Raw genomic sequence first — 21,831 nt, forward strand, 5'->3', positions numbered from 1 at the left:
CCAACCAGTGGTTGCTGGTAGATATTTAGGGACATGTTTAAGAGCTGGGGGGAGAATATAGGGTATTTTCTCATCTCTGCTGCTTTCTGTGGCTTGGGGCATCCTGAGCTGCATGAGCTCTTCAAGCACCGAGTCACCCATGCTAGAGACCACGTACCTGGTAGCTCCGAGCATATCCAGCTGTTCTGGAAGCAGCCTCCCCATTTTGCCATACCCCTGGCCAGAACGAGACAGGGGCTGGCCTGGATGCCATGACACAGGGAGATTGTCAGGGATTTTCTGGGATTTGCAGCAGTGATGGGGTCCAGGACCCCTCTTCCCACAGGGATCCCTGCCACTGATCCCTGTGTTCCCCTGCTGCTGCCGGCTTTGGCACAAGGCAAGCAAATGCATCTTCTTAATTTGCGTGGTCGTCAAGGTTGCCAGGACCATAAACTTCAAATCTGAGCAGAAATATTTGGCACGTAAACTGTCTCTGCTCTTCCCCTCTGTGCCGAGCGCGTGGGTGGCTTTGATTCCTCCTCCCCTTGGTGGGACGGGAGCACAGCACTGCGGGGCGGCTGCTCGAGCCTCCTCTCTTCTCTTCCCCCCAGGATCTAGTGCCCAGGAGGGAGGGACGCAGAGGATTTTGGCCATGGCCCCAAGGAAGAGGAGCGGTCGAGGGATCTCCTTCATCTTCTGCTGCTTTCGCAGCAGTGACCACCCCGAGATCACGTACCGACTGCGCAATGACAGCAGCTTTGCCCTTCAAACCATGGATCCTGTGCTGCCCATGCCACCGGTGGATGAGCTGGACATCATGTTCACCGAGCTGGTGGTAAGTAGGATGCTTTTTATTTTTATTTTCCCCTCCTTTTTTTTTTTTTTTTTTTTCATCTCTTTGTAGCCTCCCCAGACTTAGTTTTGAGTTTACAGGCAAACTTTGGTGTGAAGGGAGCGTCAGGGGCTGCTGTTGGGAGCAGTTCTGCACTAAACCTTTAGCTCTGCTCCTCCCTGATATACTGCCGGTTTGAGATGGTTTCTCTTTCTTATTAGAAAGCCTTGATTTCTTAGAGCAGGGCTTGGGGACTGGTCTGACTTTGTGCACCTCTGGGGTGAAGCAGGGGTATCCAAGCTGCTGAATCAGGTTGTCCCCTGTAGGTGCAAAGTGACTTTACTTGTTGGGCACTCTGCTTTGCAGAAATCCTTGGGTGTGGGCTAAATTGAGATTTGGAGAGACAGGTTATTGTTTCTTTATCCCTCGGTACCAAAACTCTGAAAAACATGGATCAAAAAAAAAAAGAAATTGACAGACAAAGTTTTAAGCAAAAACATTTTGGTGTGGTTTGTTGGGCGGACCCAGATGCTCCACTTGGAGTTGATTCAGCAGTGAAATGGAGTTTCTTTACGGTCCTTTGATGTGTAGAGGGAGCTGGGAGTTGTGATACTGGTCAGTCACACCTCATGGTATATATTGCATGTCCCATTAGATGCCAAGCAGCATGGTTTTGGTAAGCCAGGCCACTTGATAGAGGAGATCTCCAGGTTGTATTATGAGTTTTGCCCAGATGTCCTTCTCCATGGAACAGATGAGAAGGCAGACTGTGCCACCCAACACAGCGTGCCATGGATGAGACATCCTTGCAGCAGTCCTGCAAAACACCGCCAGTCAGGTTTGGTTTGTTCAGGTGGAGTGACTGCCTCTCTTCCACATTTTTGTCCAGTGATAACTTGGCCAAATCAGATTTTCCTGGGGAAATTCTTTCCCATGGAAAACTGTCCCCGCGCCCCAGCCAAAGGTGGCATAAGGGCTTGTGCTGCAGCTCGATGTCACCATCAAGACTGAAGGAGGCATCTAGGGAGGCTCACATGCTGGAGTCCCACCAAGCCTCTGGCACCTCGTCTCAACCCAGGATTTTTAAAGCATCTCCTCCAAATTCAGCCAGATGCTCCATGCAGAGGACATGCTGCAGGGAATCAGTGTGTGTGCAGCGAGGCAGGAGCCCAGTGATGCTCGCAGGGATCAGTCAAGCCCAGGGCATGCACTGGTGTGGCCTTCTGCTCTGCATCCCTTGCTCTGTGCTGACAAGATTTTGTTAGGGTTTTTTTCCTCAGCTAAGGGTGAGAATAAAGCTTGGAGGCAGCTGCTGCTCCAGGGCATGCTGGCAGTAGGAGCTGTGCTGGCTCCTCTGGGACTGAAGTCATATAGAGAGGGGGGACAGCAGGTGCCCACCGTGCTCCTGTGCAAGCAGCTGCAACCCCCTGGCTCCCCAAAAAACCCATCAGGCAGGTCTCGACCTGAGCCAGCGCCACGTGGGAGGGAGGGGGAAGCCGAGCTCTGTCCCATGAGTGCAAGAGGGCACATTCCCATTTGGGGGGAGTGAAGATGCAAATCACCCCCCTCCATTACAACAGCTCCTTCATGCTCTCAATAACCTGTTGGTGTCGGATATTAAATTTCAGCATTAGTTAAATGGTTTGGAAAGTGTCCCCCCACTGTTTCTGTATAAACCCACTGTGTAACATTTGGAAGAGAGACAGAGAAAGCACTCAGAGGCGCTGGGCTGATTTTTACGCCTGCGGGAACCCGATGCCACCCAACCTGTCATGCTTGACTGTCCAGGACAGGATGGCTTGTGCCCACTCTGTGGGACCAAGGCTCTTCCCCCAGGCTCTCTGTCAGTTGAGTTGAGGGAAGTCAGAGGGGCTGGAGGGGATCTGGAGTCTTTGCCAGCTCGGGTTGGTCCTTGGCCAACTCTGCTCTTACAGCTTAATAGTGACTTTTCTGCCCCATTTGTTCCCATTAAGGAACTGGAATAGTAGGGGTGGAAGCTTTCAGGCCTGGGATGGGCAGTATCTTTGGGGACATTGAAGCAGTGGGTTTGGTCACCAGGATGGACAATCCTCCCACAGAGACCAACAAACCATGAGGGTCCCTGCTCTGCAGATCCCGGCGTGCTGCATACATCAAAGGGCAAACCCTTTTTTTTTTTTGGAGCCATCCCACAAAACGCTCTCTGAGCTTCAGGTGTTTTTAAGTGTGCCTGTTCCTATGAGTAGGGAAACATCTGTAGCAAGAGAAATCAGCGATTGTCCCATGTCCGCAGTGGAAGACCAGGGCCTGAGCTGCAGAGGGAGTTGGAGCAGCTGACTCCAAGGTCAGCTAAAGGCTCGATCTGCTCCCCTGGTGTATATTTCATGGCCTGCTATGTGTTATATGGACACTTAGGATTTTAACTAGAATAGTTCAGTACAATAGTTAAATAGTTAGGGGTTTATTCTGTGGCTGTGCAAGTGTTTCTCAGGAGGAACAAGTTTGTTTTGCTTGGGCACAAACAGGAGCAAGTAGCCTGTAAGAAATGCCTGATTTCCAACCCAGACTGCAGGCACGATGCGCCCTGTCCCAGCCAGCAATACACAGCAGGCAGGGGCTTTTCCCCAGCTCAGGGCAGATGCAGATGTTGTTGCTGTGGTCAATGACTGATCACTGCTTCTTCCCTGAGGAACTTTTTCCTTTTCCCTTCCTTTCCCTCTGCCTGGGCTGAATGGATTTTCATCAGTGTATTGTTGGGATGTCGCTCAAGCGGGCACTGGCCCCATCTGAAAGGCTTTTCTTTGTCCGCTGTCCTGCTGGGGCTCTGGCCAGGCTCAGCCACCCAGGGAGGAGCAGGTGCTGACAGAGAGGCACAAACAGAAGTGGGGTGTTTCAGCAAGTTTTACTGATCTGCAGCTCCCTTGGCTGGGACAAAGCTTTGCAATTTCGTGCAACTCTCCTTGCATTGACACCGACACATCCCACCAGATCTGGTCAGCGGTGTTTGCTTCCAGGAGCTCGTGCAGCAGTGTGGTACCTGCCAGGCAACATCCGTTGGATTTGAGGAGTTTCAGGAGCCATCGGTCCTCCCATAGGACACATCGGGAGGATCCCTGTGCTGTGGGGATGCTCAGCCCTGGCGAAGGGGAATATCTGGGGCTGCATGAGCTGCCAGCGAACCAAGAGAACAAAGCTGTGCCATCTGCCACGGCTTCTTTCAAGAGGCTCCTGCGTATCCAGGCTAACAATACAGCGTTTCTTCAAAGGCTGAAATCTTGCTTGTACGCTCAGAGAAAGCACTTGCAAAGCTCCACATAATGGTGCCATATGGTAGATCTTGCCGTAACAATCCTTTCTATTTTCTGCCAGCAACTAGACTTTCCACCAGATGGGTAAATGACTGATGTCCTTTATATATGCTTAACACTCCTTGTCACTCTAAGGTTTGTAATGAAACGCTCTGTGTGTGGTGGTGTGCATTGGCCCCACGGGACGTGCGCCGGGTGAGGGGGTGGAGGCATGGGGGGATTGAACGGCTTGGTCTGGAGAGGGCAGTGGGAGCCCCAGCAGGGCTCAGGACCCCTCACTGCCTCTTTTCCTGGTGGGGCGGATCGCAGGGGCGTCTCCATCCTGGCAGTATCAGAGCAATGCTCCAGCAACTGCTCAGACCACCTGGATGCTCAGATGAACTGCCGGGTCCGGCATGGTTTTGCTTGCCCCTGGAGTGAGAGGTGATGCCTCTCCCTGGTCCCACACATCGCTCCTAGCCTGCATCCCTGCCAGTGGAGGGGTGGGCTCAGAGGAGATGCTGTCCCTCAGGGTTTGTCCTCCCAAATACCCAGGCTTTGAGGAAATTCCATTTACTGGTACCAGTGGGGCTTCTCGGACTTTTCACATCCAGCTTGTCGTTAGTGATATGGAAGAAATTAGAGCAGCTGCCGTCTAGCCCTGCAATCTACCTGTAATGTGCAGCAGCCTGTTTTTAGCCTATGAAACCAGAGCAGGTAACCTTCCCTGGATCTGTGAGAGATGACTTGTAAAAAAAGGTCCTGAAAGAAACAGGCCTGCAAAAGACAAAGACTGAGAAAACAGCCTGAGAAAGAGATAAAAGGATAGTGGGGGGAGTGGAGGCCCTCCAAGATAAGGAATATGTCAAACACCTGCAAGTAATGAAACTATAGTCATGGGGTGGATGGTGTGGAGGTCAAAGCTGTTAAGGCTGCCCAGGTAACACAGGATGCGGCTGGAGGGGGGAGCCCTGGGGAGACAGGACAGTTCTACTCTGGTGCAGCTGGTCAGATTTCAAGGGCCATCTGTCCGGTGAATGACCTTTGCTTCATTATCCATGAAATGCATATTAAAGTTAACACCTCTGAATGTGCTAACGAAGACTAACAAGATCATGCTAATTACATCATCCCGTGAAACACCTTATCCCTCCCCATACATGGGATACGTAGGTCTGTGGGTTGACCTAGGGGACAGACCCAAGGGAGGTGGGTATAAATTGAGGAGGGGCAAGGGGTGGGCCCAGAGAGTGAAGTGAAGTGAGGAAGACCGATGCCTCCTGGAACCCTCGCTGGTGGGATCGATGCAGGAGCCCAGACTGGTGATCTCTATTTCTCTGTTCTCCCCATCTCCCTCCTTTCCTTTTTCACCTTTTCCTTCACTACCATTAAGCAATGCAAGGCATACTGTATTGCTTGCCACAACTCATTATATACTTAGGCAATTATCGTGTATCCAGTTAGTACATTGTGGGAAGTTAATAAATGTTTGGACTTTGAGACTTGTCTCACCGTTATGAATCTGAGTCCCTTGTCTTCCTCATCTGAGCAGGACGTGACAGGGTCCCTCCACCCAGACTCCATCAGCCAGCAGGTCTCAGAGACCTGAGAAGGTGACACCGGGAGGTGGGTGGCTGGTGGCTGTGCAGTGTCCCAGGGCTTAGGATGGGTGTAGCCCCTTGTCCACTGATGTTGCATGATATTAGTGACTGCCTTCACTGGGATCTGCTGGAGGGGAGATATTCACTCACAGTCTCTGAAGTGCTGGGCTTTATGCCTTCCTGTCCCGTGACATGGAAGGCTGCTCCATCCCTCCCTGCTGCTTTATTAAGTAGTGGAAACTTGGAGCCTGGGGAACAAAGAGAAGGTCTCTGACAGCTTACAAGATTTATCACAGCATTTGTTTTTACTGTACTTGGGGCAAGTAATGCATTTCATCAGAGCTACTCTTTGAATGCTATCTGTTAGGAGATAGCATCCCCCGTCAGAGAGATTAATTCTGTGTTGCCTTTGAAATGCTTCATGGTGGGCGATCAGTCTGTGGCTCATGATGTGGGGTGCTTGGGTAAGATGCTCCATGCATAACTGTCCCACAAAGCCATGCCTTCCTGCCCTCTCGGCACCCTGGGATGATTGTTATCTTATATGCTGCTCAAATGGGGAGTAAAGGACAACCCCAAGGAGAAGGCGGTGATGCAGTCAGTGTGAGCACTGTTACGTGCTAGGTTGGGAACTTGTTGCTAGCAATATCCAGTTTTACTTAGGAACTTAAGTAATGTGCTTTTCTCCCAGTCTCTAATCCAATAAAGAGAAAGCATGAGGTTTCAGGCCTTGCAAAACAACACGGTTTTTAAGTAACAGCTGAGGAATCAGCTGCAAAGCCAAGCTTTGCATTTCATGCTTGCAGGTCAGCTGTCGTTTTTGCTGCCTGGTCTTTGCAGCATTAAGGACTTCAGGATTTTGAGAACCACTAAATGGTGGCCAAAGCCATCTTCCCCTGTATCTGAAAAGAAAAGCGTGCATATGGTACCCCCAGAAAATATGATTGCAATAGCCCTTTTGTCCTGGGCAAAACACCCCTTTCTGCACAGTCTGTGCGGGGCCATGCATGTGGCACAGGGCTCCTGACGCTGTTCTATCACCATCTCACAAGACCAAGCTCCCTTGAACTTATGAATTGCTTTTAAGAAAGAAAACCAAGTAATTCAGTAACATCTACTTTTAAATTCACTCAGCAGGGAACCACATAGACACTTTCACCAGGCTGCCCAGGTTTGTCTCATCAGATGCGAACATCCTGGACTTGCCACGCTCTTGTCCCAGCCCGCTGCTCACAGCACTCATTTTCATCACCTCATGGTGTTATACACTCACAGATAAGCTCTTAAACATATGTTTTGATAGATAAGCATCTGATATAGAAGTCACACACCTATTCAGCAAGAAAATAAGGATTTTCTGCCTACATGCATTTGATAGACCTGAATGAAGTAATTTACCAAGGAACGTTGTATTTCAGCTGAAGCATTCATGTAAATGCAATATCTGTTACAACTACAAACTAACATGGGGGCTTGCCCAAAAACCATGCTGTTCCTGACCGATAATTTTACAAAGGAGCTATGTTATAGTACAATGTGAACCCCAGCTGAAGGCACAGAGCACATAAGAAACCTCTTTGTTTCCAGGAGAAGTACAGCTGAAGTGGAAAAATTATATGGTCTACTTGCTAAATGCTTTTCCACTTTGCACTTCGTAAAAGAGGAGGCCACATCCCTGGGAGATGCCTAGGCAGCTCATTCAGTAACGCGTCAGTGACCTTAATTGGGGCATTTAGGTTTTTCACTTCCACTAGCTACAGGTGTTTCTGGCACAGGTCACCACAGAGCGTACCAGCCTCATTGGATGGGGCATCTGCTCCAGCAGTGGTCTTCTTCCTGACTGCTCAGTGGTTGGATGGTGTTGCTAGAGTTACAGGCGGGATTGAGCAGCACATGGGTTGTGCTTCATCACCAACCTCAGCAGGAAGCATTCATGCTGGGAGTAGCATGTTCCTGCCTTGTATCTGTTGGCAGATGCAAGTGAAAGGTGTTTGTACTGTTGTAGTCTGTCCCCGGCAGTGTCTGGGCATTCCTCAGCGTGTAAGCACCACTGAGGTCAGATTTTGGCAGCTGAGGCTTTCTGCAGCCCCACAGGCAGGATCCTGCCTGAGCGCCCAGTGGTCCTAATTCTCACCAACTCCAGTGTTCAAATCAATAGTTATTTACAGGGATCAGCTTCCCTTCCCCAACACCTAACATCTGAAAGCCCATCTGATGCCTGCTAGTGCTGGGCATCTTGGTGGATATCAAGCCTTGGTCAGGAATTGACTCCTCGCAGGGTGACTCTCTCCTTTGCACCTGATTAAATTTTTAAAAATGACTTTAGGATGCTGGCTGTGAGCAAAGGCACGTTTGTGGGGAAATAGGGCCCCTTTTCGCACCCAAGCCTCAGGTATGCAAGGAGCCCACTTCCACCTTACATTGCCATCAGCATCAGGCTGCAGCTGGTTCCTGCTCCTTAGGGTCCCACGCACAGAGCAATAAATCTTGGGAAGCTTTCAGGATTGAGTTGGCATGAGGCTTTGCAGTTACTGTTACCGTAAAAGCCAGCAGAGGAACTCTCTAAGACTTGTTTTGGAGTTCTATAAAGCAGGCATTCTCTATTGCAGCACTGGGTGCACATGTGGATAGCCTCACAAAGGTGAGCACGCCCCAGATCTATAAGTGGCAACTGATATACAGTGAGATTATGCATGTTCATAACTTTTCTGAGAAATGAGTTACATACACATTAGGTTTCCTGGAACTAATTACAATATCTACATCCTTATTACGCATGCACTTTCTTGCTGGGTGGTGGTGGCGAGGTCGTTGGTAGTCTTCCCCACCATGTCTGCTGGTTGACCTCAGTGCTCATGCATGCTCACAGAGGTCTATTTAGGAGGTGTTGTGCGTCTGTGTTGTATCTTGAGCTTGTTTGTTTTAATTTGTCCCATCCCTATTCCTGTTATCTTCAAGAATAGGCCCTGATTGTCTTATTTATTATGTCGTATCTTCAAACCCCTTTCTTCTTCACAAAAGCACCAACCTTCAGCTGTGTCTGCACATCCCAGAAGCTACATTGACACTGACCTAATTTATTCTCAGTAAAAAAAATTTTAGCAAGGTGAAAAAGCAAGATGAAAAATGTTAGCGAGACGTTTTGGCTTACATTTTTAATTCCCATCCAGCCCCTTTGCAATGCCCTTTCTAGGGCCTTAGTTGGGGAAACCTTGGAGCAGTTTAGCCCCAGACCAATACTGCACTGCTTTCCTAAGTGACCATCGGCATCGGGCAGGGCACATCTGAAGCCACACTTGACCAGCTGGTTTGACTTCCAACTCAGGGATACCAGCTGTGAAGGTGGCATCTGAAAACACTGAAAAGAGAGCTACTTCTTTGGGTCCATAAATAGGTGGGAAATCCATATCCAAAACCACTTTCTTATTTTTTTGCCAGCTCTGTGTTTTATTTATGGTACACCCACCAAAGGGCAGTCATGTCCAGCTGTGGTTGACTTTAATCCATTGTGTAGTGATCACAGTAGTAAGTAATGGGCCAATACATCTTATTTTTTTGTTTTCTGGGCTTATGTACAGTTGTGTGGAAAAAGCAAAGTGATCCACATACAGGGCTTCTAGATCTGAGTGTTCTTCAGGGTGAAACTACATAGGTCAATAACTCAGGCTGTAAAAGCACCCTGTGTTAATTAAAATGGGAGAAAGGTTTTCCAGATGATGTCCGTGAAAAGGTCACAAAAGGCTGAGCTCAATAAATTTTTAAAAAAATTATATACGCAGTTATAGATACATATTACAACAAAAAAGATTGAGAAACCTAAGTCGATACTTGTCTTTTAAAAGACATTAGTATTGTTATATGAACACCTTTAAAACCTTTAGCCTATTAAAATAATGAATTAAATGAAATAATATTAAAGTAGTACATGCTGTCTGCCTCAGTTGAACTGGTGGGGACATGAACCAGCTGCAGCTAGAGTTTATTGAGGAGCTAAATCAGCTATTGATGGCCATAATCTTTCCTGCAGAAGAAGAAAGGAATATATATTTTATTTATGTCTGTCCAGTGCATTCAGGTCAATAGCTGAAAGCTTCAGAGCAGGGTGGATTGGGGTATTTTCTCTTCCAATCTGAAGCTAAAAATTCAATGTGGGAAGAGGTTGACTAGGTATAAGCACTTAGATGTGCTTACATGTTATTCCTTGTTGCTGCTACTCATTCCTTTGCTGTAAGCAATTTCCTTTATTCAAATAACTTATTACATGATAAAGGCAAAATTAATAAGAGATTTCTATCTGTTATGTTTATTCATTAAGAAAGATGAATAGTTGATTTTTGTTTATGTTCTGTAATTCCAGCTGCTGGTTGTCATGTGTAAATTTAAAAAATACGGTGATAATATTTGGGGTTGATTTGTCTGAGGGGTTGTTTTTAAGTTCTAAAGGTCCTGTCACTGAAAAGACATGCTAGGGAGGAGGCATTTTTGTTACTAATACTAAAAATAAAAGACTTCATCCACTACCTTCCTATTTAAAAAAAAACAACAACCCTAAGATAAATCTGCATAGGTTGAGAATTGTAATCACCTAAATAAATGTAGCAGATAGAGGAGCTCTTCCTACAGTGCAGGATGTGTGTGAAGGCGGTTGTTTACACTGTAACAGCCACTGATCAAGTCTGTTTCCTTAGGAAAACTGCTTAAAAAAAAAAAACCAACAAGCTAAGATGATTCTGAGGTGGAGGTTCACCGCAGTCAGGGCTGGCAGCCGCGGGCGGGCAGTTGCCCAGCTGGCCACATGGGCAGCACCTTCATGCAGTGGAAGAAGGTTAGATGAGGTACAGGGGGAAAAATGCTGAGTGCTGTTTCCCTTGACACTGCAGCGTTCTGGGATAAATCAAATTGATGAACTTGTAGAATAATGCCTGGAAGAGAGTGAAAAAGCGATATGAACCCTGAGAAAGGAAGCTGATGCAGGCTTCAACAGGCTGTTACTTATTTTCTAATTCCCATGCTGTACCAGCTAATGCCAAATGTTACCCAAAAGTTCCTGCTTGTTTCTTTCTTTCCGTTTTTTTTTTTTTTTTGAACAATCTTGGATCTCTCAAGCTTTGTTTGAAGACGCAGGAGATCTTGCCTTTACATGCTGTAGTCTCACAGAAGTTTCTAAACTCGGTGCATACATCCATCAGAAGTAAATTCACTTGCTCTTTATTATGTTGGTCATTTATTGATCTGGTGGTGTCTTTTTGTATGTGTGTGCAATCATGTATATATATATGCACACATACATATGTATATATAAACCCAGAACAAGCCAGAAAATTTTAATTATTTTTTATTTCAGTTATGGCAATGGATGACCTCCTTATTTTCCCCCATCTCCTCCATGTATTATGGTTACACAGTTTATCAGCAGGAAAGGTACATTAGACTTAAAAGTTTGTCATCTTTTTTCCTAAACATCTGAAGAAATTTTGAGGGTGAAGACTCCTACATAGGGAGTTGTCCCTTAGTTAATCTCTACTCCCCTACCTCTTGCAGAATGTTTGGTGGCCCGTGGGACCTGTGGGATGTAGGGGAAGAACCCATGATGGTTGTGCTGGGGTGTTGGGGCCATGGATGGGCAGCGCTCAGGCTCACCCAGCTCTGGGAGCCCATGCTGGAGGTCTTTTCTCAAGTCAAGAGGTTTGCAGCATCCTGCTGGCTTCCTGCTGTTGCCCCCATTAAAGCCTGTGGCTCTCAGCCCGTAGAAGATGCTCATTAAAATCTCCACCATGGCGTGGGTGAAGTGGTAGGGACATGAGCTTGCACCGAGGACCGTACTATGAGTCTGGGGCTGGACTTGCTGCCCTTTCTGCTGGAAGGGTCAAACATTTTTTTCCAGCAGCTCTCTTTTCTGCTTGATTTGGCTTTGCCTTCAGGAGGTGATTGAAGGCTACGGTAGCTGCAAACCAGAGAGGTGGTGGAGTCTCCCTCCTTGGAGATATTCAGAAGCCATCTGGACATGGTCCTGGGCAGTGCCTCCGGGCCATGCTTGATCAGGCAGTTGGACCAGAGGACCTCTGGTGTCCAGGGTTCCTCATACCATCCAATTGACGGACATCTCCCCCCGAGTGCTGCTCTGTGTCCTCCAAGGGGAAGGTGTAGATCACTTAATAAGAACTTGTTTGGCCCGCAGGATCGTGCTTACAGCGTGCTGGGCTGAGCCACATGTTCCCAAGGTAGATATAGGAGAACGGTGTGGGATCACCTTCACTGGAGTTCATGCCGTGCTCAGAGAGAGGGGGAGGTTTGCTTGGCTTGAGTGGAGAGCTGTCAGGAAAGCAAGCCACGTGGAAGTATTTTACCTCCTAGAAATAGCAAATACACACTGAGAATCAAATCTCCTCTGTGTTGTTTTTTTTTAAAATCGTATTCAAATGAAGATTTAATGTGGAAACATGTTTCCTGATCTAAAGGTGAATAGTTTAACTGTACGGGATAAATATTTAAGCGTAATGTATCTCTTTCCAGTAAAAACACTCTGGGCAGAGACTTCCTTTTGGTAGCAAAATGAGGCTGTTATTTTACGTGCCTTTGACCCGATTCCAGAAAAATATTTAAAAGACTGAAGCTGGCAGATCCTGCCATGGGAGGCAGCCAGGTGGAAGGGGCAGAGCTGTGAAAGGTGGCTAAAGTGAGGGGTGAGGGCTGCAGGTCTGAGCGACACAGACCCACCAGTTGTCTTCTCAGTCTTCAACAGCTGCCAACATCACACGCTGTAGTGGGAGTGTATGGCTTGCAAATGGCCTATAAAATTAATCGCCAGTTAGAATTACCTAATTATCGAGCTTGTGATTATTAATTGAAGGCACATATGGGTTTGAGGTTGTGCATGGCTTCTCTGCTGTGCTACACCACCACCGTGCAATTGCTAAAGGCTTTGTCAGAACTGTGTTTGTACAGTGGTCTGTGAGCCCCCGAAAGATGGCTGATGGTCCTGTCCTCTCTTCATCTTTTGAAGGGCAGTTTCTGAGCAGTCTGTGTGGGGCCAAAGAGTATGGAGGTGGCCATCAGTGAGCGTGAGCAAAGGGCTGGAGGTGGGTGCAGGAATCCCCATACACATAAAACCAGCAAAGACCTGACTCTTCATGGCTAAGTTGCTGTTACAACTCAGAATAACAGTCATCAGTCACTGTTTGATTATGAGGATTTTCATATTCACTGAGTGCTGCATAGTATTTATTTAAACACCTCTCCCAACCATCCTGCAAGATATCATTAGGTAGGTGTTGCTGAGTGATGCAGGGCTGTGATGACTGAACATATTAGAGCTGGGGCACAACAAAATGTGCTGTGTGAGCCTCAGAAGCGTTTCTGCACCTTTTTTGGATGTGTTTGCACATTGTCATGTACTGGCACCTAGTATGTTTTTCTGCTCTATCCCTTCTTGCTCCCACATTGGCTTCCGCTCAGTTTAGATATTTTTTTCTTGTTTAATAAATCTTCATGTTTGCATAAGTTGTACTTTTAGGGTATGGGTATTTTGAAAGTTTCAGTATATATTTTTCTAAGAGCCTAAGTACAAATGTGCGTGGCTGGTGCTTTCCTGCCTGAATCCCAGATTCATGTGGCAGGGGAGCAGGGTTGCAGGGGACGCACTTTCCTGCACTCACTCAAACCCTCACTGCAGAGGTATTTATCAGGAGACCTTTGTCCTCTCCCACATGCCCAGATGCCCTTTTCCAACGAGCTGAATTTCAGCCAGGTCCCTGTGTCAGGCGTCATCCAGTTGTCTGCCTTTGCACCTGCCGCTCTGGGGCTGAAGCAGAGCCTGTGTGTCTGACAGACCTGTAGCCTGAGCAGACAACGGCAAAAGACATCATCCAGTTTCTGTTTTGAGGCATGGAAGGGTAACAAGACTTGCCCGAGGCAGGGGAGGAGATCGGTTGCTGGATATGAATCCCTGAGCTCCCAGATTGTAAGGACCTGGGGAGGTTTGAAAGCGGCGCTCATTGGAGGAGTCTCTAAACCAGGTTCTCCTCTCTGGGTGCAGGGGGAGGAGAGGTGTCTCAGGTTTGGCTCAGGCTTTCTCAGTCCTCACTTTTTTCCAAGCCTCTGTTGTGGCAGCATGTTTATTTCTATCATAAGGGTGTCTTGCAAGTCTGCCTCCAGAGCTCCACCATCAGCTCTGTGCAGCACGTTGGTGTGAGGAGTCAGTCGATAGGGGGTAGGGGGAGAGGCAAGGAAGAGGCAAAGCTCCTCCATGTGTATGTAATGGAAAAAGATCCATGACACCTTTCCTTTTGAGGAGTAATTTCATGAAGAAGTGAAATCAATACCTGAGGTAGATGTATAAGCCTTTCCAGGATGTTCAGGACTGTCTGCAGCCCTCTGTGTGTTGTGCTGGAGGCCCTTGGGTTTGGTTACAAAATAGCTAAAGGCTCCCTTCCTTGACTACTGGTGCAATATGAGCTTTAATTGGATCAGCTGGATTTCTTTGTGTCCTGCAGGCTTGCTGGTGCGGGGACCCATCTTTCCCCATAGACATCTTGCTCAGCCTTCACCAAATGGGGCTTTTACCTTTGATTGGGGTACCAGGGGCTACCAGCTTTAATTGATAAGCTTTACTATTCAGGCAGGGAAACTTTGATGAATCTCCATGTGGGTTTATTTGGTTTGGGTTTTTTTGCTTTTTATAGTTTCTTGAATGAAGTATGTAATTTTTTAACAGGAATCTTAATTAAATTGACTGGCTGGGTGGGATGAGTTGACTGGAGGCCATGGCAGGGCTTTTCTGTGACCTTCTGCAGCATCTCCAGTGCTCCCACTGCTGCACCAACACCCCTCCAGCACAAGGATTATCATCAGCGGTGGTGATTTTAAGAGACATCCATGGTTGTAAGATCAATGTTGGTTTTAGCAACAAGCCTCCAAGCCCTGCCTGAATGTTTTATTTAGTTCTCTGATAAAAGCTTTGACCTACATCTAGCTCCAGGAAGCGATGAGGCTTTGATAATACTCGGGCATCCTGGCGGAGGGCATGCTGCTAACAGAGCTCAGGTCAAAAATGGATGTGTCCTTTAAAATAACATCAGATAAACCAATAAAGGTTTCAGTCAGTAGACAACTTTATCTCTGCCAGGCAATATGTAGTCCAGTTTTGATGGAAAGGCTGTACCTCTTTATGAACTGTAGATATTAGGAAAAGAGCTTTCTATTTTTAGTTATAGGAAAAGAAGCCAAAAGCCAAAAAACCCCCATTGTCAATGATATGAGGGTGTCACCGATGGAAATGGGTTGGACCACTCAGGGTGCTCAGGGAAGCAGTCATCAGTGGTGGTAAAACAGAGGAGTCCTGTTTGAATTGTTCTTTGCCTTACATGTCTTGGATGGGGTCTGTCATCTGGAGCTCTCAGTCCTCTGTGCGAGGCTATCTTGCAGGCAGCTGTAACGGCTTCATGGATATCCTTCCTAAAACACTTGCTGAATTTAAAAGCAATGAAGGCAATGTCTGGGAGGAACAAGGCAGGGAGGTTTGCAGCCCCATCCTCCCAGCAGCCGGCTGGAGCCCAGGAGTCAGGGGGAGGTCAGTAACAGCAGGATGAGAATTAGCATCATTGCCCTGACAAATCGATGGTCACGGGGTGATGCTACAGGACTGCTGCTGCGCTGTGGTGTGGCCCCACATTGATTTACGCTGCTTATCTGGGGGGCTGTGTCAGTGCCATCACCCGTTTGTGTACTCATGTTGCATGTTTTTTGGGTTTTTTTCTTCCCCTTTCCAGGATGAACTTGACCTCACGGACAAGCACAGAGAGGCCATGTTCGCGCTGCCGGCAGAGAAGAAGTGGCAGATCTACTGCAGCAAGAAGAAAGTAAGAGACTTGTCTGCACTGTGGTGGGGAGCTGAGCCCCTTCTCTCCCATGGAGGGTGGGGAAATGTGGGGAGGAACACATCTCTGTTGCAATGCTGAGTGGTATTTGGGGTGTCAAAGAAATGCACCTGTTCCCTGGGGAAGTGAGGGCAACCAGCGAGGTCTTCAGTCTCCAAAATGCATAGCTCTACCTTTTCTGAGCCCATTCACTCTGGAGGAGGTGTCCCCACACAGGTGTCCCCCACCCTGTGCTTGTCCCTGCCAGCACAAGCAGGACTGCATGGAGCTCTGTGGCCACTGAGGCTGGCATGGTGGTAGTGGGAGACTGCTCTGACCACCATCTTTCATGGCCCTTCTCTTCTTTGGTGATGCTTGGGGGCCTGATTGCAGCCTGCCTGAAAGCCTCCCCCTCCTCTGGCTTTACAGTTTGATGCCATGAAACAGGCTTGGGCATCATTTTTGTCCTCCCACCAGCTTTTCCCAGAGGAGGGCACAAATGGAAAGCACTGCTGGGGAAGTCAGTGAGAGGTTTTGGACAAGAGGGAATGGCCTGAAGTTGCACCAGGGAAGGTTTAGACTGGATATTAGGAAGCATTTCTTTACAGAACGGGTTGTTAATGTGTTGGAATGGGCTGGCCAGGGAGGTGGTGGAGTCCCCATCCCTGGAGGTGTTTAAGAGTCTGATCGACACAGTGCTGAGGGATATGGTGTAGTTGAGAACTGTCAATGTTGGATTAACGGTTGGACTAGGTGATCTTCAAGGTCCTTCCAACCTAGACGGTTCTGTGATTCTGTAATTCTGTTTAGCCCTGTGGTGTGGAGGTTCCTTTTAGGGTGAAGCTGTGTCACCCCTGGGGCGATGAAGGGCTTTGGGTTCATGGGTGTAACTGAGATACTTCTGATAAGAGAGGAGGGTTGATGTGAGCTGCTGAACTGTCTGCCCAGCTCCCAGCGTGACGTGTCCTCTCTGCGATGCCCTCGTGGCCTAATTTCTCAAGCTGAAAACATGCACAGACATCTTCCCAATGCCGAGTTACATTTGCTTTTGCTCCTGTGGGCATGCAGCCCAAGCGGCATGAGGTACTGTGGGCTGGCAGCCTGTGAAGTGGCCAAAATCACTCTTTTTTCACCAGTAAACTGAAGATTTTTGTCCCTGTATGTTGGTCTAGGAGTTACTTCCAGCTGTCTGTTCTGGGACTCTTTTTCTCTTCCAGCCTTGGCAAAAGCAGAGATCCTGCAGGGCATGCTGCAATGGGCAGAAATGAGGCAAAAATCCTCAATCTCACAAGTAGATGGAAGGAGACCTGTGAGGGAAATGCCCCCAAATGGTGACATGGACCTGTTGGAGTGGGTCCAGAGGAGGCCACAAAAATGATCTGAGGGCTGGAACACTTCTCCTTTGAGAAAAGGCTGAGAGAGTTGGGGTTGTTCAGCTTGGAGAAGAGAAGGCTCTGGGCGGACCTTATTGTGGCCTTTCAATACTTAAAGGGGGCTTATAAGAAAGATGGGGGCAGACATTTTAGTAGGACCCGTTGCAATAGGACAAGGAGTAATAGTTTTAAACTAAAAGAGAGTAGATTCAGATGAGATATAAGGAAGACTTTTTTTACAATGAGGGTGGTAAAACACTGGAACAGGCTGCCCAGAGAGGTGGTAGGTGCCCCATCCCTGGAAACATTCAAGGTCAGGTTGGACGAGTCTTGGAGCAACCTGATCTAGTTGAAGATGTCCCTGGTCATTGCAGGGAATTTGGACTAGATGACCTTTAAAGGTCCCTTCCAACCCAAACTGTTCTATAATTCTATGGTTCTGTGATATAGTTCCCAAATTTGCTGCTGTGTCCCCTAACCTGGTTGCAGGAGTTGGCTTGGCAGTGCTGGTGGTTGCCTGGCCCCTCTCGAAGGGCACTTGTTGCCATTAATGCCTCTTTTCTCCTGCTGTAGCAATGGCACCAGATTTTCCAGCTGCGTTTTAGGCCAAGAGTAGGCTTACCTTGCTCATGTAGGATTAAGTTTTAAGCCTCTCATAAATACCCCTGAAATCCCTGTATTATTGTTAGACAGAGGCCTGCCATGCCCGAGATTTAAATTGGAGGGGAGAAGAGATGTTAACAAATTACAGGCACTGGTCTGAATCAACAAGAAAACGGGCAGGGGATGCTAACTCATCACTGCATAAGCAGAGCTGTGCTCCAGTGCATCTGGATAAGGGAAGACAACGGAGACTTAAATGAAGCAAAGCCATGTAATTATTATTGTGAGTGAAGATTACACACTATCTAATCTCCCAAGGAGAGGTTTTTAAAAACCATGCTGAGAAACTCCCTGCTCCTGAGGAGGGTTGAAGGAGAGAGCCACAAACGGTCCCTGTGGCATCCTCAGAGGTCCTCAGAGCAGCTGCCCATCTGAGGCTGGATCCTGGCTGCTGTTCTGCTCTGGTCCTTGTCGTTGTAGAGACAGACACGACAACTTATTCAGGCAAGAAGAATATTTTTATTACAAGGAGAAATAATCTTTCTATTGTCTAACAGACACTTGCTTTTATACTAACATTGTTATACCGTGCGTCTACATGATTGGTTACAGAACTTGTTTTTTAACATTGCTATTGTTTAGCATTTTACTTCCCCATCTTCCTTATCATATGTTGCTGTTGCTGTTCTCACACACAGCTTCGTGGACAGCAGCTCCTCATATCTTGTTCATTCAGCACAGTTTCTCCTCTCATGGGTACACTGGAATCTTGTCGAGGTTGAATTCCTCCTCAGTCAAGTTGGCAGCAGACCCGCTGCCCTCCCCAACAATTCCTCCTTTTTGTATTTGTGCTAGAAATATCGTGTGTGCAGTCTTTTGTAGGGCCCTTTACAAAAGACTGACAAGGCAAGACAACATTAATAGCACAATCACAACTATTATGATCACTACCCCCACAGTTTTGACCAAAGATATCAATGATCCGGATAACCCCCAACCTTTAAATAATTTCATTAGCCAATCTAAAGTCTCATCCTCTTTCAGAAGCTTAACACTGTCTTTTAACTGTGGTGTGCTCTTATGGATTGATACAGAATGATCTGTAGTTGCTGGGGAACCATGGTTGCAGCGAGGATTTGGAGTACCTTTCCTTGCAAGCTGGAAATCCTACGTGATGTGTCCATCCGTAGGTGAGGCATCCAAAGTCGCTGCAAGCAGGTCCAGCCTCTAAATCAACAGGCCAAAATAACTGGCAATTTTCTTTGAGCAGAAACGTCTGATTTCATCCTCCTGTTGGGTTCCACCCAGAGCCTGGCCACCACTCAAGGGGGAAAACCAAGGGAGTTTCTAATAAGGTTAAACACTTGAGTTCTTAATTCTTGATACTGCTAAACAAAGTAAGTTGAATACACACATTCTTACAGCATTTCTTCCTTATTAGTAACTACATTTTGTCTAAGCTGCATCTTTCACTAGTGACTAGTAAGCCTATATATTGCATTAAGGAGTTGCAATTACTGTTAGCATTTTCTCTTAAAAGAGTTGGCAACTGTAGTGTGATTAAGGACAGAGATAGTGTATTTTGTCCTATTGCAGCAGCAAGAATTACCTGTACATTCTGCTTAAATGATCAGTTGAAGAGACCACAAACTGTCGGCACAGGGGCATCCACAGCACCCACAGCCAGCTCCTGAGTCTCCAACAAAAACTGCCTCTCATACCTCAGGTATGGTCGCACACACCTTGCTGGTAACCACTGGGGGCTGTGACCTGTGGAGACACAAGCATAACCTCTTCCCCAGGTTAATAACTCACATGGTCCACTCCACTGGCCAGTAACTAAATCTTTAACATGTACTTTGATGCCCTTTTGCAAATTCTGTTTTGAAAGGAGAAAAATGTTGAAAAAGAGGAGGTAAAGAAGAATTATCCCCATAATGGAGAAAGTTAAGACCATAAACTGCTTTATCTAAACATGCCTGGGGTGGTTCCCCAATCATTCCCCCTTTTTGTTGTTGAAGCTGCCGCTTCAATGTGCCATGTGCACGCTTGACAATTGCTTGTCCTGTTGGGGAATGGGGAATTCCTATAACATGGGTAACACCCCAAAAATTAAAAAATGTTTGAACTTTCTTTGAAACATATACTGGGCCATTGTCCATTTTAATTTGGCATGGCACCCCAAGCATATAAAAAGCCTTCTGCGAATGTCAAATCACATCTTTTCCTGTTTCTCCATTATGTGCTGTTGCTACCAAAGCATGAGAATAAATATCAGTAGAAACATGCACATATTTCTGTCGGCCAAACTCATTTATATGAGTAACATCAGTTTGCCAAATCTCTAAGGCCAGTATACCTCTGGGATTAGTACCGAAATACACTGGAGTGTGAGTTCCTTGACAGTCAGGGCAGGCAGCTACAATAGAGTGAGCTTCGGTGTGAGACAAACCAAATTGCTGTCGTAAAGCTTGAAAACCTTGATGAAAAAATTGATGTGATAATACAGCTTGTTGCTTCATGTTAGGAACAGTACTCAGAGCCATAGCAGAAACAAGAGCATCCACTCTGGCGTTACCTTCTGTATAAAACCTTGGTAAAGTAGTATGGCTACAAATGTGCATGATAAAATAAGGTTCTGTTCGTAGTTGAATACTCCTCCAGAGTTCCAAAGCACATCAAATAATACTTGATTGTCTGACATAGTCAAAACTACTTTGTCTAATCGAGAAACTACATACACTGAATCGGTTACAATATTTACAAGAGTAGAAAAAATAGAAAAAACAACATCCATTGCACGCAGCTCCACTACCTGTGGGGAGCCTTTTTGATATACTACTTTGTTGTTCCAGTTGTTGTTTTCATACCATACTACTGCTGCTTTACCTTTTTTTCCTGAACCATCTGTAAAGACAGTGGGGCCTTTCACAGGTTCTGGTGACTTTGAGTCCAAAAGCCTCAGTTTGGGGCATTCCTAATTTTTAGCATTTTCCCCATTTTCGTGCTGGTTGCAGTGCCCCCCACCACAATCACAAAAACCAGTTGCAACAAGCTCCACCTTGAAAGAGCAGCACAAGTCAGGACAGAAACACTGCCCAGCCTTCTCCTGGGGATTTTCCTCAAAAATCAGTTTTGCTGGGCTCCAAAATATCTCACGCTGTGGCTGTAGCCTGTGCAGCCAGGGCCCTCCCCTGCCTCCATTGACAGCAAAGGTGTGTGCAGCACAGAAAGCATCTGAATATCTGTCCTTTCAGCGCATTCCCTGCTGCCATGTGCCATGTCTGGCACTTCTGCTTTGCCAGTGGTGTCATCAACCATACACGGCTCTCCAGAGTGTATCCCTCTGGATTGTTGCATGTTTTATATATTCCCATGATTTGGTAAAAGGTTGCCAAAACAAGACTTTTTGTTGTGCTGGGTTGTTCTGGAAAGGAACCTGGCAGCACCTGGCCTTGGCATTGCTCATTGAGAGGAAATAAGGGAAAACCAGCTATTCCCCAGGCGTATTTCCTCCCCTGGAATATTTCTCTCTGGCCTGCAGCCCTGTATCCTGGTTTCTCTGCCCTGCAAACAGCTGTTTTTATCCCAGCCCTCAGTACCGGCTTGGCAGGGTGAAGGTTTTTTTCTCTTTCATTGTCCATCTGTGGAGACACTGGGTCTGATCCCAGCCCTGACCCTTTGTGTAGGGGGATGCACTAGATGAACTCCTCATGGTCCCAGCTCACCTACATCACCCTGTGATGCTCTGGAGCCTGTGGGGGAAACAGAGTTAGAAAAACAAAAAGCATCTCGTGATGGGGGCTGGTGAATCTGTTGGCAGTGACCCAAACGGGAACTGAGGTCTGCATTAAATCCAGCAGCCGTGCAGCGCTTGGGTCAGGATTATTGGAGAGATCTTTGAAGTCATCATCCCCCTCTATGGCTGTAATAAAGCAGGAAAATGTGAAGGTAGAGATGCATTAACAGCAGGATGAAATCTGCTTTTAGAAGTGGTATTTCTGGATGATGACTTGTTTCATACCTCATCCCGAAATATTTCACTCCCTGCTGTCCCCGCTCTCCAGGAGAGGATATTGCTCGGAAGCGCAGGGAGGAAGCAGGAGGGTTTCCAGTTTTACCGTTTCTTTGGCTGCGGGTTTGCTTCAGTGAAAGAGGGTGGTTCAGCATGGCCTTTCTCAGGAGGCCGTGCTCCAAAGGGAGTTAATAATTAACACTTTGCACTTACTCTGCAGCACCTCTTAATTACAGGAGGTTTGGTTCCTGCCAGCCAATGTACATAACATCAAGCTATTAAAGCAGCTTGCTAGGGAATTTTTA

The 21,831-nt window shown here is 47.1% G+C and overlaps 1 protein-coding gene across 5 annotated transcripts in view; it reads left to right on the forward strand.

Annotated features, from left to right (window-relative positions):
* Positions 1-21,831, forward strand: part of DAAM1 (dishevelled associated activator of morphogenesis 1) — a 100,581-nt gene that overhangs the window by 37,876 nt on the left and 40,874 nt on the right. For all 5 annotated transcript variants that reach the window (XM_074908793.1, XM_074908794.1, XM_074908792.1 and 2 more), the window contains 2 exons: positions 594-817; positions 15,449-15,538. In XM_074908793.1, coding sequence (XP_074764894.1) covers positions 635-817; positions 15,449-15,538 — 273 coding nt within the window. In that variant the 5' untranslated portion in view covers positions 594-634. The remainder of the gene's footprint in view (positions 1-593; positions 818-15,448; positions 15,539-21,831) is intronic.

The sequence above is a fragment of the Athene noctua genome, chromosome 6, assembly GCF_965140245.1.
Source record: "Athene noctua chromosome 6, bAthNoc1.hap1.1, whole genome shotgun sequence".
Classification (NCBI taxonomy): Eukaryota; Metazoa; Chordata; class Aves; order Strigiformes; family Strigidae; genus Athene; species Athene noctua.